We start from the raw sequence: 26,051 nt of genomic DNA on the forward strand, positions 1-26,051 counted from the left end.
TCACCCCAAGCTAGAGGTGAAGTATTCAAACACAGGAGTATGTGGGTGGCATTTCACATGGGAACCATAGCCATCTATATACTATATCCTATTATACTAAGCTATAGTACACTACACTGTACATGCTAAGTATCAATGTGATTTATACCGTGTATAGTCAAAAAGAAACTTGCTTTTTCCCCCAATCTTAAATTCTCACTTTATTTTCTGGCCATTTCAGTCCTCAGCTTATCTAGCCTAGTGATTAGAATCCATCAGGTATAATTCAGATTGTTGCCGTATCAGTTACATCTGTGGGGAAATAAGTTTTAGTGTTTGTTTCAAAAGCTACCATGGCTTTAAGTTATTTTGCCTTGTAGTTGGGGACCCAGTCTGTCGTGTAGTTGGGGATCCAGCAGAGCATGAGGTGGCTGGTCGCATTGCGGCTGCAGCAGGAAGCAGAGAATGCATAGGAAGTGGGACTATGAAGACTCACCTTGCTTACTGTGTATCTGGATTCAGGAAAATGAGAGACTGAAGCAGGAGCTCCTTGAGAAAAGCAGTCGGATAGAAGAGCAGAATGACAAGATTAGTGAACTCATTGAGCGAAATCAGAGGTAATGACAGGGACAAAGGCCAGGGTAGGGTGGGCAAAGGGTTTAATGCAATTTGTCCACTAGAATACACATTTGCTGAGGGCAGCATTAATCACAATCTTCTTCTCTACATTTGTTCTTTGAACCCGAGGACCTTGAACATATTAAGTACACAATTCCTCTGAGCTGCAACCCATTCACCTGTCCATGTATTTCAGCCATTTCTGTTTCTGCCTATTGTGCAAATTACCTATTTACAACTTCAGAGGAAAACTCTGAGGTGGGTGTGGTTGGAATAAGAACCATCTATGTTTGACCCTCAGCTCTGCCCTTCATTAATTGTGTGGTTTTGGGTATTTTGTTTATGTTGTAAGACTAGCTTCCTCATTTCTGAAAATGGTGTTCCGTAGAAAATCGTGTTCCCTCTTCTCTTTTCTGTGTGGGCTATTTTATCAACCAGAACTCAACCAGAGTCTCACTGATCTCATAAAGCACAATCATTTTGTAGTTTTTAGTGGATCCTTCCGAGCTTTGTGAGGGGTGCAAAGGTAGACAGAACTAGTCTCAATGCAGCGTTTGACTCGAAAAAGTCATTTTTCCCTATATTTTTCTTGTCTAGTGTTTTTGTCTCTCACGTGACAGACTTGGAAGAAGGCTTTTCTTTACTCCCCATCTCCCATTGGCTCATCCTATGAATGTCTCCCTTTATTATCCAGAACAGTTCACCAATGGCCCAGGTTTCTACCTTCTTGGTTACTACAGATAGCTTGTTTAATTACAGCAGATCTCAGGAAAGCAAAGAGCTTTCAGGTTGTTTTGTTCTAAGATAAAAAAAACCTGCATATGGATGTTTTTCTTGCATATCTGCATCCTGTGTGGCAGTGCCCTGAGAGAGAAGACAGAGCTGGATCCCTTGGAACTGGAGTTATGGATGGTCGTGAGCTGTTATGTGGGTCTTGGGAGCTGAACCCAGAGCTCTGCAAGAACAAAGGCTCCTAACCTATGATCCATCTCTCTGGCTCCCCTCAGATTGTTTCTGATGGAGGTGTAGAGCAATGTCGCAAGAACTGAGTGGGTTCACTTGTACCTTTCAGTCATTCAGTGCTTAGTAAATATTTTCTTTGTCTTTATTTCTGTCTCAGGTATGTTGAGCAAAGTAACCTGATGATGGAGAAGAGGAACAACTCCCTTCAAACAGCCACAGAAAACACACAGGCAAGAGTATTGCATGCTGAACAAGAGAAGGTAAAATAGCCAGAGAGGAAAACCCAGGTCGGGATCTGTAGAACTGAGAAATAGTCCTACATATGAACTACAAGTTTCTGTTCAGGATATTTGCCATCTCTAGGGAGAGAACTAGAAATCCTGGAACAGATTTTCATGTATTAATCATTTCTAGATCTGTTTTGCTAAATGTTCTGCAGTAAGTTGACTCAAAACAACGACTGAACTACGGGTGCTGTTTGATGCCTGTAACCCCAGCTTCTGACAGGCAGAGGCAGGAGAATCTATAGTTCAAGGGGCAACCTGAGCTACATAGTGACATCCTATCTCAAAAAAGAAAGAAAAAAAAATCAAAATCCCAATTGCTTGTCTTAATAATTTGATAATGGTGAGGATATTTTAGTTTACAGGAAGCTAAATTTATTCTTTTGATAAATCAAAAAAAATTTTCTATTATGCCATCAAATAAATGTGTATGTTGTTCTTAGTGGAATTTAGGATTATCTAATTTGATCTTTCCCCTATATTTAGTTTATTATTCATGTGAGTCTGACAAAATCATTTTAAAGTGCTACTTTGGTGTAAAGGGAAGCCTTCCCGCCAGCCTGGTTCCAGAGCCGCATCAGTCTCAAACACACAGGAGGCTATATTAATTATGAAGCTGTTGGCCTTGCTTGTTTCTTACTGGCTAGCTCTGACTTAAGTATTTATCCCATAATTGCTAATCTAAGTATTTCTCTTACCGGAAAGGTTTCCGGGCTTCCTACCCCATGGCGTTACATCTTGACTTTCTGTGTTTCTCCTTCCCAGAGTCCTCCTGGACTCCTAGTCCTACCTATCTTGGTTCCCTATTGGCCAACAGTGCTTTATTGACAAATACACAGGACTTCCCCATCACTTTGGAGCCAGACAGCTGGCATATGTGTGTAATCCTAGGACTTGGGAGGGTTAAGACAAAAGGATTACTATAAGTTCAAGTCCACCCTGAGATACATAGCAAGTACCAGGCTGGCCTGGGCTACATAGTGAGATGTTGCCTTAAAGAATAAAATGCCAGGTGAGATGGCACACACCTTTAATCCTGTTACTTGGGAGACAGAGGTAAACTCACCTCTGTGAATTTGAGGCTAGCCTGGTCTACATAGCAAATTCCAGGCCACTCAGGGCTACATAGTGAGATTTTGTCTCAAGAAGCAAAACAAAAGGAAAATAATAGAATTGGACATGGTGACACATGCCTGTAGTCCCAGAATGTTGGGGTAGAAGCAGGAGTATCAGGAAGAAGTTCAGGGTCATTTTCTGCTAGGTGGAAGGTTTGGAGCCAAAGTTTGAGCTACAGCAAATAGATACATAGGTAAGTAAATAAACAAACAAACAAATAAGGAAAGAGGGGCATGAATTACTGTGAGTGTAGCCCTTCAGATGTAGGAATTTTGATCTGCTCTGAATAGAAGTGAAAAAAACGCTCGTGAGTCTTGGGTTGGGGTCAATTAATCTGGAGCCCGGTTTTCCTCTTGCCTCCTGGACACATCCAGAACAGACTCCTCCTTTTTTAGGTCATCACTCTTCAGCTGGGAAGTCTTTGGTCTTTATCTTGTATTTTTTCATGAAATTCTAAGCAGTTCATATTTTATCATTTACTCTTCCTTGGAAACATGCAAAATTGAACATTATAACTTGTGATTTTGACTTGATTTCTTGTACTCTGATAAGAAGGGTTCTTTATTATGTTTCAAGGTAACTTTTGTGTTTGCTTATCCATACTATCCAGTAAGTCTTTGACCAATGTGGCACTATGAATGGCCCCCATAGGTTCATATATTTCAATGTTTGTTTCCCAGTTGGTGGACTGTTTAGGAAGGATAGGGGTGTGGCCTCGTTGGAGGAATTGTGTGCCTGGTGGTGGCCTTGAAGGTTTCAAAGGCCCACAGCAGGCCAAGTCTCACTGTCTCTGCCTGTAACTTGTAGTCAGATGTGAGTTTCTAGCCATGGCTCCAACATCATGCCTGCCTGCCTGCTTTCATGCTCCCTACCATGATGCTCATGGATCAACCCACAAAACTGTAAGCAAGCCCTCAACTAAATGCTTCCTTCTCTAATTGCTTTGGTCATAGTGTCTTAGCAATAAAACAGTGACTAAGACAGCCACTTAACCTCAGATGAGCTGTGCCTTACCCTGCAGAGCCCTGTCCAATTCCAGCACTGTTTCTTTCCCATTGCTACCATCCATTCATTCATGTGGCTGTCCACTAAAGACCTGGTCAAGAGCAGCAGCCTGCAGCTTCACTGCTTTCCACAAAATGCGCCTTACTATGTCTCCTTTCTCTGATTTTATTTTTATTTTCTCTTTCCTTTTTCTGTATCTCTCCAACCGCCATGAGCAAGTCCAAGGTATCAGGAAATGAGAGACAAGACATCCAACCATTTTCGCAAAAAGAATGTGTCTGCTGCCTTTATTGCCAAGAGAATGCATGTGTTCTGTCTTTATTGCAAGTGCTAAGATGTTTCTCTCTCCATCTTTCTCTGTCTCTGTCTCCCTGTAAAGAGGGAGCACAGTGGAAAAACCCCAGGAGTAAGAGCTGTTTTCCTCGTGCTAGATATTGATGTCAGGCAGGCAAGGCCGGGGGCTGTAAGCCAGGACTAGAGAGCAGGATGCACATGTGGCTATCAGCTGATGAGCAATGCACAGAAATTCATGGGGGCTGGGACCCAACACCAGGCCTACTGGGGCATCCAAATATACTGTGTATCCTCACTGTTATTATTCAGGGGTAAATGATGAGTATAACTTGTGCTATAGACCAGTGATGCCCAAACAGTGGTTTAGCTACCTAAGAATTACTTGGGAAATTTGATCAGAATTACATATTTTTAAGCCTCTCCTCCTGGGTTTCTAATTTAGTATAGGCAGCCAAGATAACTTTTCCAAAGCTCTTTTCTATTCCAGTACCTATCCAGGTATAAAAGTCATTTCTTTTGTTGTAGTCTCTGAATGTGACATCTGAATACTTTTGCTTTTATGTAGGTTCAACATGGGGCTTTCATGTTCAATATCATTGTTGTATGTGCATGTATTTACAAGTATGTTCCAATGAAACTTTATTCCCCCAAACAAGTAGTGGTTCAGTTTGGCCCATGAACCAGTCGTAGTCTATCAAACTCTTAGTTAGCTTGCTAATCCACTTGCATTTTTGCATTCTAAAACTCTGCAGGTGCCTGGAACTGAGCCTAGCAGGTGTCCTATGTGTAATAGCCAAACAGCATGAGTAGAGTAACAACAACAGCCTGCCTGGTATTCTAAGAGCCTAGATTTGCTCCAGGGAATCTCCTAGCTGATGGCTGGGGCCTGTCTGTGATTCCACTGATCACCATTATTTCAGTGAGGCATTTTAAGCCTTAACTGTCCCCTGGCAGTTGTTTTTTTATTCTTTGTTTGTTCATATAGGTTCTCATTATGTGGCACAGGTTTGTTCAGATGAGCTTTTGTTATATAACCCAAAGTGCTCACCTCCTGCTCAGCCTTCCAGGTGTTGGAATTATAGGTGTGTGTCACTATCTCTGGATGGGCTACTTCTTTTTTTAAATTTGCTGTTTGAGACAGGGTGTCACTATGTAGTGCTGGCTGGTCTGAAGCTATGTTGACTAGGCTGGCCTTGAACTCGCAGAGATGCACCTGCCTCTGCCTCTGAGTACTGGGATTTAAGGTGTGTCCCAACTTTCATCTACTTTAGCAGTCTCCCTGTGATCTCTTGTAAAGGGAGACCAGCAGTTCTTTCAGGAGGCAGATTTCTACCTCCAAACACTTCTCAAAAAAATATGGTTAGGTGTTCAGTGAATATTTGGTAAGCGGAACTTTTTCTCTGTGACAGAATTGATTCAAAAGAATCTCTTTTCTTGTGAAGCAATGATTCAGAGTGGAAGAGCTATTAGAGTCGTTGAGCTCAATGAACTTAATCGTAACAGAACAAATCAATACCCAGAAGGTAGATAAGACTTGCTCACGGGCTCATTTCTAGTACTGTCCTGTCCTGTCAGAGGCTGTTTCTTCTGATGCTGTTCTCCCCTTTTAGTGCTCATGCTTCCTTGTTTTAGAATGCTTGTTTCTTTTCCCAGCTCTCAACTTCAGTGTGGACATTATTCGGGGATAGGAGTCAGAGTCCTCCCATGATCGTGAAGGTTTCCGCTGATTTCCTTCCCCACTTGACATTTTTTTTTGTTTGTTTGTTTTACGAGACAGCGTTTCTCTGTATTGTTTTGGAGGCTGTCGGTCCAGCCTGGCCTCGAACTCACAGAGATCCGCATGCCTCTGCCTCCCGAGTGCTAGGATTAAAGGTGTGCACCACCACCGCCTGGCTGTCCTGACAATTTTTTAAAAATTGTGATTATATCTGTAAATATCTACATGCACACACTTAGTCATGTGTCCTTTTTTCCAAATTATAAAAGTTTGATCTGGAGCCCTTTCAAGCCCCAAACCCCAGCGAGTCCAGCTTCAGGTGAGATTGGGTCTCCAGCGGGGACCCCCCTCCAACACCCATCCCCTTGATCTTCCGGGGCCGCTCCTGGTATCCAGAAGACCCGCCCACACAGGAAAGACATCAGCCATTCCAAGACCCCAACCCCAGCGAGTCCAGCTTCAGGAAAGACATCAGCCCTTCCAGGCCCCAAACTCCGTGTCAGCATCCCCAGCTTCAGCTTCAGGTAGGAAGGAGACCAGTGGAGATGGAAAGACCCCACCAGCACCCACTGGAAGAAGAGATGGGAAGAAGACAGAATAAGAGCTCACTCAGCAATAGAAAGACCAACATGACCCCACCAGAATCTAGGGATCCAACACCAGCAAGACCCGGAAAGCACTACATAGACGAAGAAGAGGAGACAGACCTTAAAAATTATTTCATGAAGATGATGGAGACCCTCAAAGAAGAAACGAGGAAATCCCTTAAAGAAATAGAAGAAAAAACAAACAAAAAATCCATGAAATGGGTGAAAAATTCAAGAAATAAACAAATCCCTCAAAGAATCTAAAGAGCACCAAGAAAAAACAACCAAAAAAAAAAAATGAAGGAAACAACTTAAACAGTTGAAGGAATGAAAGCTGGCATAGAAACAATAAAGAAAACACAGAATGAAGGGATGCTGGAAATAGAAAAGCTGGGTAAACGATCAGGAACTACAGATGCAAGTATCACCAATAGACTACAAGAGATAGAAGAGAGAATCTCAGGTGTTGAAGACTCATTAGAGGATATAGAGTCATCAACCAAAGAAAATCTCAAAACCAACGAATCCTTAACACAAAATATCCAGGAAATATGGGACACCGTGAAGAAGCCAAACCTGAGAATAATAGGTATAGAAGAAGGCGAAGAAATACAACTCAAAGGTACAGAAAACATATTCAACAAAATCATAGAAGAAAACTTCCCTAACCTAAGGAAAGATATGCCTATGAAAATACAAGAATCTTTCAGAACACCAAATAGGCTGGACCAGAGAAAGAAGTCACCTCGCCATATAATAATCAAAACATCAAACCTACAGAATAAAGAGAAAATATTAAGAGCAGCTAAAGAAAAGGGCCATTTAACTTACAAAGGCAGACCTATCCGAATTACACCTGACTTCTCAATGGAAATGATGAAAGCCAGAAGATCCTGGACAGATGTCCTACAAACGTTAAGGGAACAAGGATGCCAGCCCAGACTACTATATCCAGCAAAGCTCTCAATTACCATAGATGGAGAAAACAAAATATTCCACGACAAAGCCAGATTTAAACAATACGTATCCACGAATCCAGCTCTACAGAAAGTGCTAGAATGAAAACCTAGATCCAAGGAAGATAACTACATTCACAAAGACACAGGCAATATATAATCCCACTTTACAAAACACCAAAAGAAAAAGGGAGGAGAAACTACACAAAATAACTTCACTACCAATAAATCAAGCACAAACAAGAATCATCAATCAATGGTCATTAATATCCCTCAATGTCAACAGCCTCAACTTGCCTATAAAAAGACACAGACTAGCAGAATGGATACGAAGACAGAACCCTTCCTTCTGCTGCATACAAGAAACACATCTCAACATCAAAGACAGATGTTATCTCAGAGTAAAGGGTTGGGAAAAGATCTTCCAATCAAATGGTTCCAAGAAACAAGCGGGTGTAGCAATCCTAATATCCAACAAATTAGACTTCAAATTAAAATCAGTCAAAAGAGATGAAGAAGGACACTTCATATTCATCAAAGGAAAAGTACATCAAGATGAAGTCTCAATTTTAAACATCTACGCCCCAAATACAAAGGCACCTACATTCGTGAAAGAAACATTACTAAAGCTCAAAATGCACATAAAATCTCACACACTAATAGTAGGAGACTTCAACACTCCGCTCTCACCGCTAGACACGACCTCCAGACAGAAACTTAACAAAGAAACAAAAGAACTAATAGAAGTTATGACCCAACTGGGTTTAACAGACATCTATAGAACATTCCACCCAAATACAAAGGGATATACCTTCTTCTCGGCACCACATGGAACCTTCTCTAAAATTGACCACATAATAGGAAACTTGGCAAATCTCCACAGATACAAAAAAAAATTGGAATAACCCCCTGTATCTTATCAGACCACCATGCATTAACATGTTATTCAACAATAACACAAATCACAGAAACCCTACAAACTCATGGAGATTGAACAATGCACAACTACACCATCCCTGGGTAAAGGAAGGAATAAAAAAAAGAAATTAAAGACTTCCTCGATTTCAATGAGAATGAAGACACAACATACACAAACTTATGGGACACTTTGAAAGCAGTGCTGAGAGGAAAGTTTATAGCACTAAGTGCCCACATGAAAAAACTGGAGAACAGTCATACTAGAGAATTAATAGCACAGCTGAATGTTCTAGAACAAAAAGAAGCAAACTCACCCAGGAGGAGCAGACACCAGGAAATAATCAAATTGAGGGCTGAAATCAATCAAGTAGAAACCAGGAAAACACTGAGAAGAATCAATGAAACAAAGAGTTGGTTCTTTGAGAAAATCAACAAAATAGACAAACCTCTGTCCAAACTAACCAAAAGACAGAGAGAGAGAGCATGCTAATTAACAAACTCAGGAATGAAAAAGGGGACATAACAACGGACTCGGAGGAAATCCAGAGAATCATCAGGGCATACTTTGAAAAATCTGTACTCCACAAAATTCGAAAATTTAAAGGAAATGGACAATTTTCTGGATAGATATCACTTCCCAAAACTAAATCAAGAACAGATAAACAATCTAAACAGACCTATAACCCCTAATGAAATAGAAGCAGTCATCAAAAGTCTCCCAACCAAAAAAAGCCCAGGCCCAGATGGCTTCAGTGCAGAATTCTACCAGAAATTCAAAGAAGAGCTAATTCCCATACTCTTCAAAGTATTCCACACAATAGAAGCAGGAGGCACACTGCCAAACTCTTTTTACGAGGCTACAATTACCTTGATACCCAAGCCACACAAAGGCACAACTAAGAAAGAGAACTATAGACCAATTTCCCTCATGAACATCGATGCAAAAATACTCAATAAAATACTCACAAACCGGATTCAAGAACACATCAGAAAAATCATCCACCATGATCAAGTAGGCTTCATCCCAGGAATGCAGGATGGTTCAACATTAGAAAATGTATCAGTGTAATCCACCATATTAACAAACTGCAAAAGAAAAGCCACATGATCATCTCACTAGATGCTGAAAAAGCCTTTGACAAAATCCAGCACCCCTTCATGATAAAGGTCCTAGAGAGATCAGGGATAACAGGAACGTACCTGAATATAATAAAAGCAATATATAGTAAACCAACAGCTAACATCAAATTAAATGGAGAGAAACTCAAAGCAATTCCTCTAAAATCAGGAACAAAACAAGGCTGTCCACTCTCTTCATATCTCTTCAATATTGTACTTGAAGTTCTAGCTACAGCAATAAGACAACAAAAGGAGATAAAGGGGATACAAATAGGAAAAGAAGAAGTCAAACTTTCACTATTTGAAGATGATATGATAGTTTACATAAGTGTCCCAAAAAACTCCGCAAGGTTACTCCTAGAGCTGATAAACACCTTCAGCAATGTGGCAGGATACAAGGTAAACTCAAAAAAATCAGTGGCCCTATTATATACAGATGATGAAGTGACTGAGAAAGAAATCAGAGAAACATCACCCTTTACAATAGCCAAAAACAACATCAAATATCTGGGGATAATGCTAACCAAGGAAGTGAAAGACCTGTATATCAAGAACTTTGTGTCTTTAAAGAAAGAAATCAAGGAAGATACCAGAAAATGGAAAGATCTCCCATGCTCTTGGATTGGTAGGATCAACATAATAAAAATGGCAATCTTGCCAAAAGCAGTCTACAGATTCAATGCAATCCCTATCAAAATTCCATCACAATTCTTCAAGGACCTGGAAAGAACATTAATCAACTTTATATGGAAAAACAAAAGGCCCAGGATAGCCAAAACAACCCTATACAATAAAGGAACTTCAGGAGGCATCACCATACATGACTTCAAGCTCTATTATAGAGCTATAGTCCTGAAAACAGCTTGATATTGGCACAAAAATAGGCAGGTAGACCAATGGAACCGAATCGAATGCCCTAATTTTAACCCACACACCTATGAACACTTGATTTTTGACAAAGAAGCTAAAACTGTACAATGGAAAAAAGAAAGCATCTTCAACAAATGGTGCTGGCATAACTGGGTACTGGTATGCAGAAGACTGCAGATAGATCCATGTTTATCGCCTTGTACAAAACTTAAGTCCAAATGGATCAAAGATCTCAACATAAATCCAGCACACTGAAACTTTTAGAAAAGAAAGTGGGAGATACTCTTCAACGAGTTGGTACAGGAGACCACTTCCTAAACATAACACCAGTGGCACAGACACTGAGATCGACAATTAACAAATGGGACCTCCTGAAACTAAAAAGCTTCTGTAAGGCAAAGGACACAGTCAACAAGACAAAAAGGCAGTCCACAGAATGGGAAAAGATATTCACTAACCCTACATCTGACAGAGGGCTAATCTCCAAAATTTACAAAGATCTCAAGAAACAAGTCTCCAAAACACCAAAGGATCCAATTAAAAGGTGGGGTACAGAACTAAATAGAGAATTCTCAATAGAGCAGGTTAAAATGGCCAAGAGACACTTAAGAAAGTGCTCAACATCCTTAGCCATCAGGGAAATGCAAATCAAAACAACTCTGAGATACCATCTTACTCCTGTCAGAATGGCTAAAATCAAAAACACCGAAGACAATTTATGCTGGAGAAGATGTGGAGAGAGGGGAACACTCCTCCACTGCTGGTGGGAGTGCCAACTCGTACAGCCTCTTTGGAAATCAGTATGGAGATTCCTCAGGAAAATGGGAATTAATCTACCACAAGACCCAGCAATTCCACTCTTAGGCTTATATCCAAATGAGGCAAATTCATACAACAAGGGCATCTACTCCACTATGTTCATAGCAGCATTATTTGTAATAGCCAGAACCTGGAAGCAACCTAGATGCCCCTCAACTGAAGAGTGGATAGAGAAAATGTGGTATATTTACACAATGGAGTATTACTCCGCAGAAAAAAAAACAATGGAATCTTGAAATTCGCAGGTAAATGGATAGCACTGGAAGAAACCATCCTGAGTGAGGTAACCCAGTCGCAAAAAGACAAACATGGTATGTACTCACTCATATATGGATTTTAGACATGGATCAGGATAGTGCCAGTCTGCACTTCCACTGATAGAGTCTGGGAAACAGGAAAGAACCTAAAAGATATGCATATATGCATAGTACCCAAGAGAAGATGATTGAGACAAGTTCCTCTGAATGGATGAGGAACACGGTGAGGGGTGGGGGGGAGTGGGAGCTGGGAAGAAGAGAGGGGGAGAAGAGGAAGAGAGAGTAGGTCATGGGGTAACAGGAAGTTGAGTGGGGGGTAGAATAGGGGGAAGAAGGAATCATAGGTTAGAAGACAGATCAGGCACCAGAGTGACCTCGAGTGATCTAAAGGGATAACACCAATTGGTAAGCTAAGCAATAGTGGAGAGACCACCTCGAATGCCCATTCCTGATAATGAACTTGATGTCTATAACCATCCGGGAGCTTTCATCCAGTGATTAATGGAAGCAGAGGCAAACACACAATTAATCACTGAACTGAACTGAACCCAAGGAACCCAGTGACAGAGAGAGAAATGATGAGCAAATTGGCAAAGAATGGGCTGGCAAAACCAGCAGAGACAGCTGATCTGAACAGGGGAGAGCTCCCTGACAGCGGGGAGGCCAGCATGGGACTGATCTGGACCCCCCCAAATGTGAGTGTCAGTGAGAAGGCCTGGGGCCCTGAGCTGTGGATCAGTGTCTATCCCTGGAATACAAACAGTCATCGTGTGCCCATAGTACAAAGAGGGATGCTCTCTCAGCCTGGACTCTTAGGGGAGTGCCTGGACCCTACCCAGAGTGAAATGACAGACTCTAGATATCCCCTATGTGGAAGGATTTGGCAATAGGGTGGGAGGCTTCGGGAGAAGGGGAGTGCGGGAGGAGGGGAGGGAGAGGGAACTGGAATTGACATGTAAAACAAGCTATTTAAAATTAAAATAAAAAATGATAAAAGAAAAAAATAGTTTGATCTGTTCATTCCAATAAAATAACAAAAAAAAAATCCCATAACACTTAAGTCACCGGTAATGCTTCCACTCAAAGATAACCATGGTTAATATGTTGCTGTTTGAGTGAGATTATTTTTATGCTTCTGTAGTAGGCCTTTCTAGATAGGATATGATACAAAAACAACTTTGAAGCTAGTCATGGTAGCACATCCCTGTAATCCTAGCACTCAGGTAAGAAGATCATTAATTTGAGGCCAGTTTGGGGTAAATGGTGAGACATTACTTTAAAAGAAAGTGTGGGGAAGAACTTTTGAGTGTCCCCTACTGTGTCCTTTTGGAGGTCTTCAGGTCTTGTGAGGGGCTCTGCTGTAATTAGTGAGCTCTGTAGGCTCTACGGAGGTGCAAGCTGTCTGAGTTCTATGTTAGTTCAGTTTTCATGGGCTTTGTGAAGCAGAACAGCAAGGGAGCTTTGGTCTTCATTCCATGTGAGGAAGCCGGAGCCTACTCTGGAGGTTCTAGATAAAAACTATCTTTGTTTTGTTTCTCTGTGTAGCTTTGGAGTCTGTCCTGGAACTCACTCTGTAGACCAGGCTGACCTTGAACTCAAAGATCCACCTGCCTCTGCCTCCCGAGTGCTGGCATTAAAGGTGTGTGCCACCACTGCTTGGCAATAAATAAGGTCACATGTACTCTCAAATTCATGGCCTATTTATTTTTAGTTCATATACACGTTTGTTTCATTTCCCTCACTGTTAGGAGAGTCAAAATACCAGACTTTAAATGGAAGCTAGACAGTTGATAAATGCTTGGGGATAAGGCAAGGACCATGTGATACTAGGACCTAGTACATGCTTGGCGAGTGTTCCACTACTGAGATACATCCCCTGCCCTAGGAAGAAATACTGCTAAACAGGTGTGCATAGTGAATACCATAAGAAGCTACAAACAATAAGAGAGGTAGACAACTGTAAAGTGGAGAGGGGATCATGGTAGCAGTATCAGAACATGAGGGAGTCAGCCCAACCCCAGACACAAACCTGGTTACCCACACAGCAACCCCACACTGCCTTTCCTGGTGTCTGCCTTTGTGTGTTATGGGAAGCAATACAGTCCAAAGAAAAGGATGCAGTACCTGGCCTTTTCTTGACTATCCTTATAACCATTGTTGTCATCATCATTAGTGTTCAGATTACCACCTGATAGTCTTAAGTCATTTCACCTTCATCATAAGTTCCATCACAGAAATGTTAGAAAGTCAGCTTGATTAGAATTTTGGCAATGGGTGATGAAATATTAAACTAGCTGATGCAGGAAAACCAGCGATACATAAAATTGTACATGGATTTCCTTTGATATAGCAGTTCTGTACCTAAGAATATTCTAAATGGGAGTGGCAGGACGGGAGGGAGAGGGAACTGGGATTGGTATGTAAAGTAAGATTGTTTTTAATTTAAATAAAAAGATTAATTAAAGAAGAATATTCTAAATGGCTCTTGCCTACAAAGGGGATCATTGCATACAAAGGATCTAAGATGCTCCTTGATGTAATGAGAAAGGCCAGAAACAATCCATGTTTGCTACAGTACAAAATAAACTGTGTCATATCCACATGGTACAATATGATGTAAATTTTAAGAAAAGAGGGAGGGGAGAGAACCCATATATACTACTGAAGAATATATAGCTTATCTGCTGTTTTATCTGGAAGGTGTGAAGATTCAGTATGTATATAATCCATTTATATAAATAGGAAGTTAAATATGACTTGTTACATTTTTATTTATTTATTTTGTGTTCTTATATGTGTGTGGGCATGTATTTGCTACAGTACACATGTGGAGGTCAATTTTCCAGTATCGATTTTCTCTTTCCGCCAGGTGAGTCCTGGAAATCAAACTCTGGTTGTCAATCTTGGTAGTCTTACCCACTGAGCCATCTTGCTAGTTCCTGAAAAAAATATTTCTATGTGATTATCAATATGAGGCAAGGCAGAACTGTATAGCATGAAAGGTTCTCACTATTTGCTTTTTAAATACTTAAACATTCTTTTGAGCAACAGAATATTATCATTTTAAAGAATACTTTGTGAAACAACTTTTTAAAAGACTCATGTAAAGTATAATCCAGTCAGCAAGAAGAAAGTAGGAAGCACTCAGTTTCTATCTAGATTAGCATTGATGAAAATACAAGTTCATTCCTTTACACATAGATCATTTTATAAAAACAGAATAATATTTAACATGCTTTTTGATAATCTCCTTATATTCTTCATCTAGAAGTAGGTTCTAGCTGTATTCCATGCTGTTGAGTATTCTTTTTCAAATATAATTTTGATAGCATACAGGATGAGTATTTCCTACTTTGCTTGCTTAAATCTTTTCAATGTTTTATGTTAATTTTGCTTTCTGTTACAACTTCATGCTTCATTGAACAGCCTTGTAACATACTTTTTGTCATCTCCTATAGTACTTTTTTCTCTGTTTATTTGCTTTTGAAATGGTCGTGTTATATAATCTAGTCTTGTCTGGAACTCCTTGTCCTCCTGTCTCATCCTCCCAAGGGATCGGATTACATGTGTGTACTTCTATACCTGACTTATGTAATGTAATAGTTCCTAAGAACATATTTCTGCAATAGAATTCAATCGTGAGCCCTGGCACATTTTCAAGGCTTGATTTTAGCTCAGTGCAGGTGGAAGGTGTCCTTTTCTCCCTTCTTGTCTACCGATAGCATCAGCCTAGTGTCACATGAGGTTGAATTAGCACTTAGATTGCTTGTGTCTAAAGTGCTGTCTCCCCTTGTTACTGTTCAGGTCAAGGTGACAGAAGAGTTAGCAGCAGCCACTGCACGGGTGTCTCACCTGCAGCTGAAAGTGACGGCTCACCAGAAGAAGGAGATGGAGCTGCAAGTGCAGCTGACAGAGAGCCTGAAGGAGACAGATCTACTCAGGGGCCAGGTCACCAGGCTCCAGGCCGACCTCTCAGGTAAGTTCTCAGGGGACAGTGTCCAGCATGACTGCCATTTAAGCTTAAGGAGTTAAATGGCTTTCTTACTGTCAGTTCCTTCGGCATAACGTTCATGATTCTCCTGAAGCATCAAGCCTCGAGGACTGGTAGGAAACTATTGACTGTTTTACATAAAGAACAGGAAGACACCCTCTCCCCCAGTCCGATGTAATTGACAAGTCACACCGTTTCTCTTTGAGGTTGTTACTTAGTCCAGCTTGGACTCAAGGCCCCGTCCTCTCCTGCTCTGTAGCAGCCATCCTGCTGCCGCTCTTCCTGGTTCACTTTTCATCCCATTCTCTGTGCTTAGACTCTCTGTGTTTAGACTCTCTGTGCTTAGACTCTCTGTGTTTAGACTCTCTGTGTTTAGACTCTCTGTGCTTAGACTCTCTGTGTTTAGACTCTCTGTGTTTAGACTCTCTGTGCTTAGACTCTCTGTGTTTAGACTCTCTGTGTTTAGACTCTGTGTTTAGACTGATATAGCATCCCTTGGTGTACTTACCACCAGTAGTGCCTCCAGTCCTCCGAAAACCTGCCTCTTGCACACGTCTCTAGACCATTTGATCTCTCCTTTAAAGCCCTGTGTCTCTTCTCTTGGTGTATTATTCTGACGACTAAAATAGCCTTCCATAAGCATCATTTACAAGTGTCTTCTTCCCTCTGGAATACCTGCAGGGTAAGGACTGTGATTTACTCTTTGTAAATCCTTCCTCCATATGAGGGTTACTTCAGTGTTGGCACAGGGTGAGTGACTGAGGCATGCTGATTAGGTAGAAGCTTGTGAATGTCAGCACATTGGTTCGTGTTGTCTTGGTATAGAGAAACCTGTATGGGAGGCAGCTGGGACCAGTGGGCAGGGACAGAGGCAGTGGCAGCTGAGTGGATGGAGGCGAAGTTCGCTGTCTGAGAGAAAGCTCAGAAGTACTGAGAGCATGGGGAAGGCAACTCCTTGAAGAGCAGTCTTTCTGTGACAGAGCAGCAGCTGACCCGCCTCAGACAAACATTGAACAGTTTTTGAGTGTCATGTAGCTCTCTCACTTCAGCTTCCCTTTGATAGTTCTTTGTGACAATTACTTCAAGAGTCAGTTTTCAAACAAGTTTTAGTATACTAGATTAAATGATAACTCCCTCCCCAGTCTTATTTGAGAAGGGATGCCAAATGTCTTAGTTACCAAGAAAGCTGAGGGTCTTACCCAGGAACTGAGAAGGGACCTGAGCTCTACTCAGCAATGACACCCCATGTGGTGCCACGGCAGTGTGAATAGAACTATGTGAGTGGTCAGGGTTAAAGGTGGTGTGACTATGCAGAGACCATTCTCTCACACTTCGCGTGTGTGCAAGGAGGTATATGCATATACAAGTTACCCTTGTAGAGTAAGTGTAGGGCTTGCTCATCCTTATTGCAGGTCAGGGAGGCTCATGTGGTAGGATTGAGAGCATACAGCTTTGAAGAGCTCTGGAACGCTATGGTGCCACTGCCTCTCTGGTTTTACAGTCATGTCTCCCTGCTCCTCTGTCCTAGAGCTCCGAGAAGCCTCTGAGCAGACACAATCCAAATTCAAAAGTGAAAAGCAAAGCCGGAGACAGCTGGAGCTCAAGGTGACATCCCTGGAGGAAGAACTGACTGACCTCCGAGCTGAGAAGGAGTCCCTGGAAAAGGTAAGTTCCAAAAGCCAGGTTCCTCTTGGAGCCAAGTGACCAGGCATAGCTGATTAATACACAGTTTTCTTTAAGAGTTGAAATTTATTCAGAAAAGGCAAAAGTCGCACCTTCCTGTACTCAGCCCAGTAAGGTGTTCCAGGGCCCTGTTCCTTCCACCCACCATCCCTTTCCTGAGTTGAGCTCCATCACTCTACTTGGATGAGGGGTCCTCCAGGCACTGTACCAATTGTCCGGGCCTGCTGCGCCTTGAGTCCTCCAGAGCCTACAGTCTCCTTGGCATACATACATGGCCCTCCCTCTGAGTCCATGAGGATACATTTGAGATTGTCTTCATTAAATGCTTGGTTCCTGTTCTGATTGTACTCAGCCTAGCGTTTACTGGTGATAGCTGTGGTGACCCAGGCATCTGGGCCCCCATAACCCAAGTAGGCCAGCAAATACCTCATTATTCGGAAGTCCTTACTGCAGGCAGCTACTCACACCACCCCACTCCAGCGCTCAACGCCCAGGGCCTTGTGTACTCCTAGGGTGCTTTGGACTGCTCTGGTGTCGGCTTGGCTTAGCACCTGCACCAAAGCCTTGGGATGCAGCATGCCTGCATCTCCTAACCCTGATCTACACCCCTTAATTTTTTTATAGTATGAATGTATTAGGGAAAGTGCATAAATATAAGTATATTAGGGAAAGTGTAAACAATACAGAAAAGCATAAAATGTTGTTTTTAATTCCTTCTCTCATTGTAAGGGCTGTTAATAAGAACTGTAAACAGCACATGAACCTTCCAGGTTACGTTCTGTATGCATAAAATATTGCATATCCCCTTATACATACTTGTCTAAACAGTACTGGGATTATAGGGCACTATACTCATTACTGCACGGTAGCCACTGTGCGGCTGTCCTATGCTAGGTCAATGGATACTTATGTTTCTAGATTCTCATTTCAAACTGCTGTGGACCTCCACAGACTGAATAGCTTTTTGTTTGTTTGTTTTTGTTTTTCAGACAGGGTCTTTCTATATGGTCCTGGAGCTATGTAGACCAGGCTAACCTCTAACTGCTGTCCCTGCCTCCTGAGTTCTGGGATTAAAGGTGTGTGCTATCATGCCTAGCAGCTATGTATTCTTATTAGTAATAAAGCTTTCATATATTTCATACCTATTTATATTTTTCTTGTGAATTCTCTTTTGGAGTCCTGTATCTTCCTTCCTATTGAAATATTAAGAGCATTAATCCTTTGTCAGCCATAAACATTACTAATATTTTTCCATCTTGATACTTTTTAAAATTTATTCTTATTTTTTGAAGACTTACCAGGCATAATGACGCATGCCTTTAATCCCAGGACTCTGGAGGCAGGCAGAGGCAGGTAGATCTATCTCTGTGAGTTTAAGGCCAAATTGGTCTTACATAATGAATTCTAGACCAGCCAAGACTATATAATGAGATCCTGTCCCCCCCCAAAAAAACCTAGCAAAACAGCTGGGTGTAATAGTATATGTTTTAATCACACCACTCAGGAGGCAGAGACCAGTGGATCTGTGTGAGTTCAAAGCTAGTCTGGTCTACATAATGAGCTCTACATCAACTAAGGATACATAGTAAAAACCTGCTTCCCAAAATTTTATTATTATTATTTTGTGTGTGGGTGTGTGTATGTGTGGTGACCTAGAAAACCAAAAGCGTGCATCAGATCCCGTGGAGCTGTAGTTACAAGTTGTTGTACGCCACCCAACATGGCTGGGCCCAAAATCTGGTCCTTCGGAAGCTTTCTTTACTGCTGCGCTGTCTCTTCAACCTACTTCTCTGCCTGCTATTTTTGCATTTTATGTTATTTTAAATTTCAATGATTAACATTTTAATATCAGGGTAATCACCCCTTCGGACAAAGCAGGAACGTTGCTATCTTTTTGTTTGCTCTAGAGTGTTTAATATGAAAAGAACAAACTGTTACTGAAATTTCGGTGACCCTCTAAATTTATTCTTTTTGGGGGTCAATCCTGGTCTGTGTTTACATGGGTTTTATGTGTAAACATATAAAATGTTTTTCTCTTCTTTGTTTTTACCACTTTAAAGTGTGTGCATGCGGTGTGGAAGTAGGCAGGGAGAGGTCATGAGAGCAGAAGCGTACACACACACACACACACACACACACACACACACACACACACACACAAGTCAGAGGACAAGCTTAGTGTTAGTCCTTGCCTCCCACCTTGTTTGAGATAGACTCTTGTTCCCTAGCCGGCCTGTGAGTTTCTGAAGATGCTCCTGTCTCTACTTTCCCTCTTGCCATAGGAGTGCTGAGACCAAGTCTGAACTCAGGTCCTCACACTCACGTGGCGAGTGAGTTACCCACTGAGCCATCTTCCCAGGCCCTCTTTCATTTTGTTGTGCTTTTTAAAGCAATTCCTTCTGATCTTGGGCTGTTTTCAGCTTTCCTTATTGCAGACACTATCACAGTGACTATGCTTACAATCTTTGACTAGAATTTACAAATTAGCATTTCTGGATGCATGCATCTTAAGAAGCATTTTAAAGTGTAACCATCCAAAGAGACTATGTCCATTTATTTTCTCACCAGCCAGCCAGATATGAGTGTCTGCCCTTGTGTATCTACACTAAAGTTATGCTGTCCCTAACTCTTAAGACAACAGAAGTAAATCTGTTGCCTGCCTTTTCTTTGTCACAGTTTATTTCACCTAATATCAGGGATACAAAATATAAAAGGGGTGGTGCTTAAAAAGGAACTATTGTAGTACTTTGTCGTTGAGACATCCAGCCTGCAAATAATGACATGGAGACTTATTATTAATTATAAAAGCTTGGCCTCAGCTTAGGCGTTTACTTAAGTAGGCCTTATAACTTAAATTAACCCATATTTTTAATCTACATTTTTCCACAAGGCTGGTTACCTCATCTCCATACTGCTCATCCTGCTTCATCTTCATCTGGCTGGCGACCCTGCCTTTCTTCTTCCCAGAGTTCTCTCTGCCCGGAAGTCCTGCCTATACTCTCCTGCTTAGCTATTGGTTATTCAGCTTTTTATTACACCAATACATCTTCACACAGTGTTCAGCTTTCCCACATTTCCCACTTCTGTCTAAATAAAAAGGAAAGGGCTTAACTTTAACATAGTAAAACTATATACAATAAGAATAATTATCAGGTAAAATTTATCTTCACAATGTCCAGTCCATTTGTATTTGACATATTCAGAGAAAATACTCTATTATCTATCCTGTCTTGATCAATTTAAAGTTTTATACCTAAACCATTTTCCAACATGTATTACCATCCTCAAAATATCTTTTTAGACCTCAAAACTGTTAATAGATAACCAACTTAAGCTTTTATGTCTCTCAACCTTAAATATGTATCAACATACAGAAATCTATACCAATGTAAAATCTTTAAGATTAATGGTTGCTTTTTTAGTTTAAAAGTAGATTTAATAATCTATCCTTTTATCCTATCATTGCTGTATCTCCCTTTTTTTTCAGAATAAGATCCTTTGTTTAGTTTGCAACCAACCCCCTTAAATGATGATAAGCATCCATAATCCACTGAACAACTAAAAACCATCCACTCCACCTCTTGGGAGTAGGCGTCATGCTCTTAAAATTACTTCCTGATGTCCTGGGGGTGGCAGTATACTTAGGGGGCCCTGAGAACATTGAAATAATGGTCAAGCCCTGGGAGCGCTAGCTGTATCATTTGTTGTCCAGTCTCTGTGTGGTGGAAAAGTATAGAGCTTATCTGAAAATTCTTAGTTGGAGTTGAGACTGGATCATCTCAACTAGTAGCTTTGAAGTTGTTTTAAATACAGACTTTTTAGGAAACTGCAATAGAGGCATTCTGAGAGGTTACTTGTCTTTATTGATTTCTGGTCCATTTTTTCCTCTAAAAACACAGACTTTTAAAGGTAACATGTATATCTGCATTAACACAAGTATGGGATGTGCAGTGTGCACGAGTAAGCTAAAGATGATTTTTGGGGGGGTATGTTTGAATAGGTGAAAGGTATCTGTTAACCTTATAATTCTGTTTGGACTATATAATCAAACTCCTGTTCATGGCATGTAATATTCTGGGAGCTGTTCCCATGTAGAGTGATCAGCAGATAATTCACCTGTCTTATAGGTTTTCTTGTTTTTTTTTTTTTTCTCTTCTTCATGTCTGTAGCCAAGATTTTCAGGCTGTCTTCCCCACCAAATCTGATCTTTGTTAATTTTGAAGGAATCCATAGCTTTTAGTTTTCTCTCCTCTAATGCAACACATTTCCCAACTTTCATTCTGAAGCCAAGACATCCTTAAAATATATAGGCTGGTTTAATTCAGCAGTCCCTTCCATAATCCAATGTCTCTCAGTAGGTGTTGTTCTCTTTTCATTAGCATTCAAAAATTTAAAATTAGCAAAGAACCTCATAAGGTCCAAACTCTCTGTGTTATAATATTTTTCATCCTTATTGACTTATTTTTTGAATTACTTTACTCTTTCTTTAAAGACTTTAATATTTTTAAATTCTTTTTTGTTTTCAGCACCTAAGCACCTTTTAAAGCATACTGTACCTTTTTACTCTGTGTGTGTGTGTGTGTGTGTGTGTGTGTGTGTGTGTGTGTGTGTGTGTGTGTATCTGGCTTTCTGTTCATCTGCAATATTTTCTGACTGAGTAAGCCAAACCTTAAAATGCTAGGCCTCAGAGTGGTGCTGGTGGCTGACTTCATCCTCCTTAGTTCTGTGAGAGCCCGGCCTCATGTTGTCAGGTACCAGCCCAGAGCTCTATGAATTCGCTGAGTCTGTCTATGGCAGGCGTTTGTACCTAGTGCTGGTTTCTCCAGTGCTCAGTAGCACAGCAGGATCTCTTAAAAGAGCTCTGTATGCCAAAAGCAGTGAGCCAACTTGGAACTTTTTTTTCTTTCAAGTTTTTCAGGCCTCATATTGGGTGCCATTTGTAGTTGTGCTTTCTCATTGGGATTGCAGCTTGCAAATAATGACACCAAGACTTACTGTTAATTATAAAAGCTCAGCCTTAGCTTAGGCTTGTTCCTAAATAGTTCTTATAATTTAAATTAGCCCATATTTTAAAATCTACATTCTTCCATGGGGCTCATTACCTCATCTCTGTACTGCCCATCCTGTTACTTCTGCATCTGGCTGGTGACCCTGCCTTTCTTCTTCCCAGAGTTCTCTCTGCCAGGAAGTCCCACCTATACTCTCCTGCCTAATTTTTGTCCATTCATCTTTTTATTGTACCAATCATAGCAATGCATCTTCACACAGTGTACAAATATCCCACAGCAAGGAACCATTCTTAGAAATGACCCACTGAGGTCAGTGACCGCCACCTGTCTACACTGTTCAGCTGGTGCTGAAGGTGGTTCTCTTGTTCCTAAGAACCTCTCAGAGAGGAAAAAGAAATCAGCTCAGGAGCGCTGCCAGGCGGAGGAGGAGATGGATGAGATCCGCAAGTCACACCAGGAGGAACTGGACAGACTCCGGCAGCTCTTGAAAAAGGCTCGAGTGTCCACAGACCAAGTGGCTGCAGAGCAGGTAATGGGCTCTTTGGTGTAATGGGCACTTGGAAATACAAGGCTGTGAAGGACACAGAGAGAACATGGAGCCTCCACTTACCCTTAGGAAGATGTCTCTTATGGCTCATATACACCGGGAGAATCATGGAAACCCTGACAACCAGTGCCGTCTCCCTCTCGGTGCTGAGCACTTACACTGACTTTGACACTGGGGTTTGAGTGAGCAGGGAGATGGTTTGCACCAAACTGAGCCGCTCCATGGCTAGAAAGGGCTAGAAAGAAAGGTTTACTGGGGCTCAGGTCACCAAGGCCATCTCTCGGAAGCGGAGGGCAAGAGGCAAAATGGTAGAGAAGCAAGCAAATTTCATATGGCAGTCAGCAGGGTGGGGACCTGGAGCTGTGACAGTCAGCAGGGTGGGGACCTGGAGCTGTGACAGTCAGCAGCGTGGGGACCTGGAGCTGTGACAGTCAGCAGCGTGGGGACCTGGAGCTGTGACAGTCAGCAGCGTGGGGACCTGGAGCTGTGACAGTCAGCAGCGTGGGGACCTGGAGCTGTGACAGTCAGCAGCGTGGGGACCTGGAGCTGTGACAGTCAGCAGGGTAGGGACCTGGAGCTGTGACAGTCAGCAGGGTGGGGACCTGGAGTGTGACAGTCAGCAGGGTGGGGACATGGAGTGTGACAGTCAGCAGCGTGGGGACCTGGAGCTAAGACCCTGCCTCAAGGGAGTAACACAGAGAGTGTAGTCTCTGAGTGTTGACATGAGTGTGAACGTACATACATGTACATGTGCATGCGTCACTCACATAGAGACCAAGAAGGAATAAAAGGACACTTTCAAAATACTGAAGATCTTTTCAACGGTTGTTTTCTCTAAAGTCTATGGAGAATGGGCTTCTTTTGTTGTAACCCGCAACACCTACCCCTTACACACGACTGTTGTTTCCCTTGGTAGCTGTCTCTCGCACAGGCTGAGCTGCAGAGCCAATGGGAAGCAAAGTGTGAGCATCTCTTGGCCTCTGCGAAGGACGAGCACCTGCAGCAGTACCAGGAGGTTTGCGCACAGAGGGATGCCTACCAGCAGAAGCTGTCCCGCCTTCAGGATGAGGTAGTTCTTTCCTGAGTCAGTTTAGTAACATAACCCTTCAGGCTGTGGGAGGCCTGTCCAGCCAGCCTTTTGAGCTTAGACAGTGTTTACAGAGACCACACCAGACCTTTGTAATTTTCAGTTAGTTATCTTCCATGTGCTTACATAGGGTGGCAGGTCAGGGACCTGGAAAAAGACAAAACAGCCTTGTTTCCTGCTGTTTTACCCTTCATTTATAAGGGAGTATTCACTAGGCCTTAGTTTGGCTCCAGTCACTGTGTTAGAGAAAGGGCATGTAAAGAACTCTGCTCTCAAGAATCCGATAATCACAGAGAAGAAACTGATACGTGGTCTGGAGACGCTTAGAAGAGGACATGCCTAAAGTTGGGACAGAGTCCCAAAGGAGGTGACCTGGGCAGAGCCAAGGACAGGTAACTGTGGTAAGGTAGAAGGGTAGAGTGTGGGGTATGGTGGGTTACTTACTGTGAAAGAGAGCTGGAAAGTGACTTAGGGACATGCTGTGACAGCCCTTGTCTGAAGGGCAGTTTCATAATTACCCAGCTAAAGCCCTTTGGAGCTCACTTGGAGGTGAGTACTGCTGAGTATTTGTAGTTTTCACTGCCTTTGTTCATGCCCCTTGCTTTCATTATTCTCTTCACCTCACTGGGAACAAGTCAAGTGCCCTTGAGGAAAGGAAGTGAGTTGATTGTTGAGGAAGTTGAGCAACTTGGGTCAGCTGGTCTGGGTGAGGACCAAGGCCAGGCCCAGCAGCCCTAGCTGCAGTCAGGACTTGTGCCCAGAATGGTTCTTGTGTCTCTTGACTATCACAGTCACCCGGGTTCCCAAGGCCGCAGCCCTAGTCTGTTCATTTTGCAGTGCTCAGCTCTCCAAGCACAGGTTGCGGCCTTCACTGCACAGAATGAACACAAGAAGAAGTCGTCCCAGGCACCTGCAGTTAGAGCTGCTGCTGACCCCTCAGAGAAGGTGAGCTGACATTCAAAGAAGCAGCAAAGCCTGTCATATCAAGGCAGTGAGTGTGCTTATGAAGTATTCAGAAAACATGGCCTGTATGTGATGCTGTCTTTTCTGGCCTTATTGATTTATCACTTGTCTGACATAAAAACTAACTCTTTAGACTCTGCCACTTTGGTGGCAAATCCAAAGAGACTCTATTCCTCTGAAGCTTTGACAGATCTGGAAAGTACCCCTAAACTACTGAGAAGAGCTGGAGGGTGGTGCTGCATCCAGTGTCCAGCATTCCCTAGTCCCTGTGGTCAAGGCCACACAGCTGACTGTGGCACTTACAGTTGGAGTTACATCATATCAGCAAACGATCTTTGGGCAGTCGTATGCTCTCATCACTTGTGTGCCCATGGCAGGAAATTCTTCTTTGAAACTGTTCTTTCCACAGTGGCACTTCTTAGTGTCACCAGCTATCCATGACCATCTGTGTCCCTCTGTAGAGTTCCAGCTCTGTAATTTTTTATTTTTTTTAATTTTTTTTTGATTTTTACGAGACAGGGTTTCTCTGTATTGTTTTGGAGGCTGTCGGTCCAGCCCGGCCTCGAACTCACAGAGATCCACCTGCCTCTGCCTCCCGAGTGCTGGGATTAAAGGCGTGGGCTACCACCGCCCGGCTCCAGCTCTGTAATTTTAATGTATCACTTAATGACTTGATTTTGGTATCATGCCTTTTTTATCTTGGCACAGGTCAAGAAGATCATGAACCAGGTGTTCCAGTCATTGAGGGGAGAGTTCGAGCTGGAAGAATCTTACGATGGCAGGACCATTCTCAGGACCATCATGCATACAATCAAGGTATAGTCAAAAAGCTGTCATTTGGTTCCTTGGAATGGGCATTTTGTTTAATTACCATCTAAGCACACATACTTAAAAAGTTACTCAAGACCATCCATCAGTGATGGGGATCTCTGAAATGACAGATGCCTAGATGGATGGGGCCAGCCTCTTCTGGCAGGGAGAAACACTGTCATCGGAACTAGGGGGCAGTTGTGCCACCTGTCAGTGCACACTGTCTTCTTTTCAGGGCTCATCTCCCTGATGCAGGAGGTCCTTCTGTGTGCTGTGAATATGTATTTCTCCTATTGGTTGATGAATAAAGCTGTTTCAGCCAATGGCCAGGCATGACATAGCCAGGCAGGAAGTAAAGGCAGGGCTACCAGACTAAGAGAATTGTGGGAAGAAGAACACAGACAGTAAGTTGCTAGGAAGACACCTTGTAACTACTGAAGAAGCAAGAGATCTGGGTAT

At 42.2% G+C, this 26,051-nt stretch overlaps 1 protein-coding gene across 3 annotated transcripts in view; it reads left to right on the forward strand.

The window, feature by feature from the left end:
- Fkbp15 (FKBP prolyl isomerase family member 15) overlaps nucleotides 1-26,051 on the forward strand; it is a 73,269-nt gene that overhangs the window by 42,771 nt on the left and 4,447 nt on the right. For 2 of the 3 annotated variants that reach the window (XM_040757405.1, XM_040757404.1), the window contains 8 exons: nucleotides 502-596; nucleotides 1,718-1,820; nucleotides 15,307-15,478; nucleotides 17,022-17,158; nucleotides 22,559-22,714; nucleotides 23,649-23,801; nucleotides 24,657-24,764; nucleotides 25,491-25,598. In XM_040757405.1, coding sequence (XP_040613339.1) covers nucleotides 502-596; nucleotides 1,718-1,820; nucleotides 15,307-15,478; nucleotides 17,022-17,158; nucleotides 22,559-22,714; nucleotides 23,649-23,801; nucleotides 24,657-24,764; nucleotides 25,491-25,598 — 1,032 coding nt within the window. The remainder of the gene's footprint in view (nucleotides 1-501; nucleotides 597-1,717; nucleotides 1,821-15,306; nucleotides 15,479-17,021; nucleotides 17,159-22,558; nucleotides 22,715-23,648; nucleotides 23,802-24,656; nucleotides 24,765-25,490; nucleotides 25,599-26,051) is intronic. The other variant, XM_040757403.1, reaches the window with a different exon arrangement.

This window comes from Mesocricetus auratus, unplaced genomic scaffold (assembly GCF_017639785.1).
Source record: "Mesocricetus auratus isolate SY011 unplaced genomic scaffold, BCM_Maur_2.0 Super-Scaffold_100014, whole genome shotgun sequence".
In the NCBI taxonomy this organism is placed as follows: domain Eukaryota; kingdom Metazoa; phylum Chordata; class Mammalia; order Rodentia; family Cricetidae; genus Mesocricetus; species Mesocricetus auratus.